Source organism: Trypanosoma conorhini (genome assembly GCF_003719485.1).
Source record: "Trypanosoma conorhini strain 025E chromosome Unknown Tco_14.4_contig_01432, whole genome shotgun sequence".
Classification (NCBI taxonomy): domain Eukaryota; phylum Euglenozoa; class Kinetoplastea; order Trypanosomatida; family Trypanosomatidae; genus Trypanosoma; species Trypanosoma conorhini.
Window position 1 is genome coordinate 1 of NW_021705500.1, and position 503 is coordinate 503.

A 503-nucleotide genomic window follows, 5' to 3' on the forward strand; every position below is an offset into this window, starting at 1 on the left:
GTTGGCGGCCTGCTGCTTGTGGGGCGTTGGCGGCTCTGCTTGCTGCGCTTCTGCCGCGACTCGCGCGACAACGCGAATGCGCCGAAGGAGCCGACGGAGCCCGTGACGCTCGTGTTCACCGACATCGAGAGCAGCACGGCGCTGTGGGCTGCGTGCTCGGAGTTGATGCCCGACGCCGTGGCGACGCACCACCGTCTGATCCGCGCGCTGATCACGAAGTACCGCTGCTACGAGGTGAAGACGATCGGCGACTCGTTCATGATCGCCTGCAAGAGCGTGTCCGCGGCGGTGCAGCTGGTGCGGGAGCTGCAGCAGGTGTTCCTGCAGCATGACTGGGGGACGGGCGCGCTCGACGAGGCGTACCGCAAGTTCGAGGAGGACAGGGCGGAGGAGGACGCGGAGGGGTACGTGCCGCCGACGGCGCGCCTGGACGCCGCGGTGTACCGGCAGCACTGGAACGGCCTGCGGGTGCGTGTCGGGGTGCACACCGGGGCTGTGCGACA

At 69.2% G+C, this 503-nt stretch overlaps 1 protein-coding gene across 1 annotated transcript; it reads left to right on the forward strand.

The window, feature by feature from the left end:
• Tco025E_10044 (receptor-type adenylate cyclase) lies at positions 1-501 on the forward strand (the record flags this gene model as incomplete). Its single annotated transcript, XM_029376835.1, has 1 exon — positions 1-501. A coding segment is annotated over one exon (501 nt), but the record flags the coding sequence as incomplete, so codon positions are not given.
• Positions 502-503: the final 2 nt, after the last annotated feature.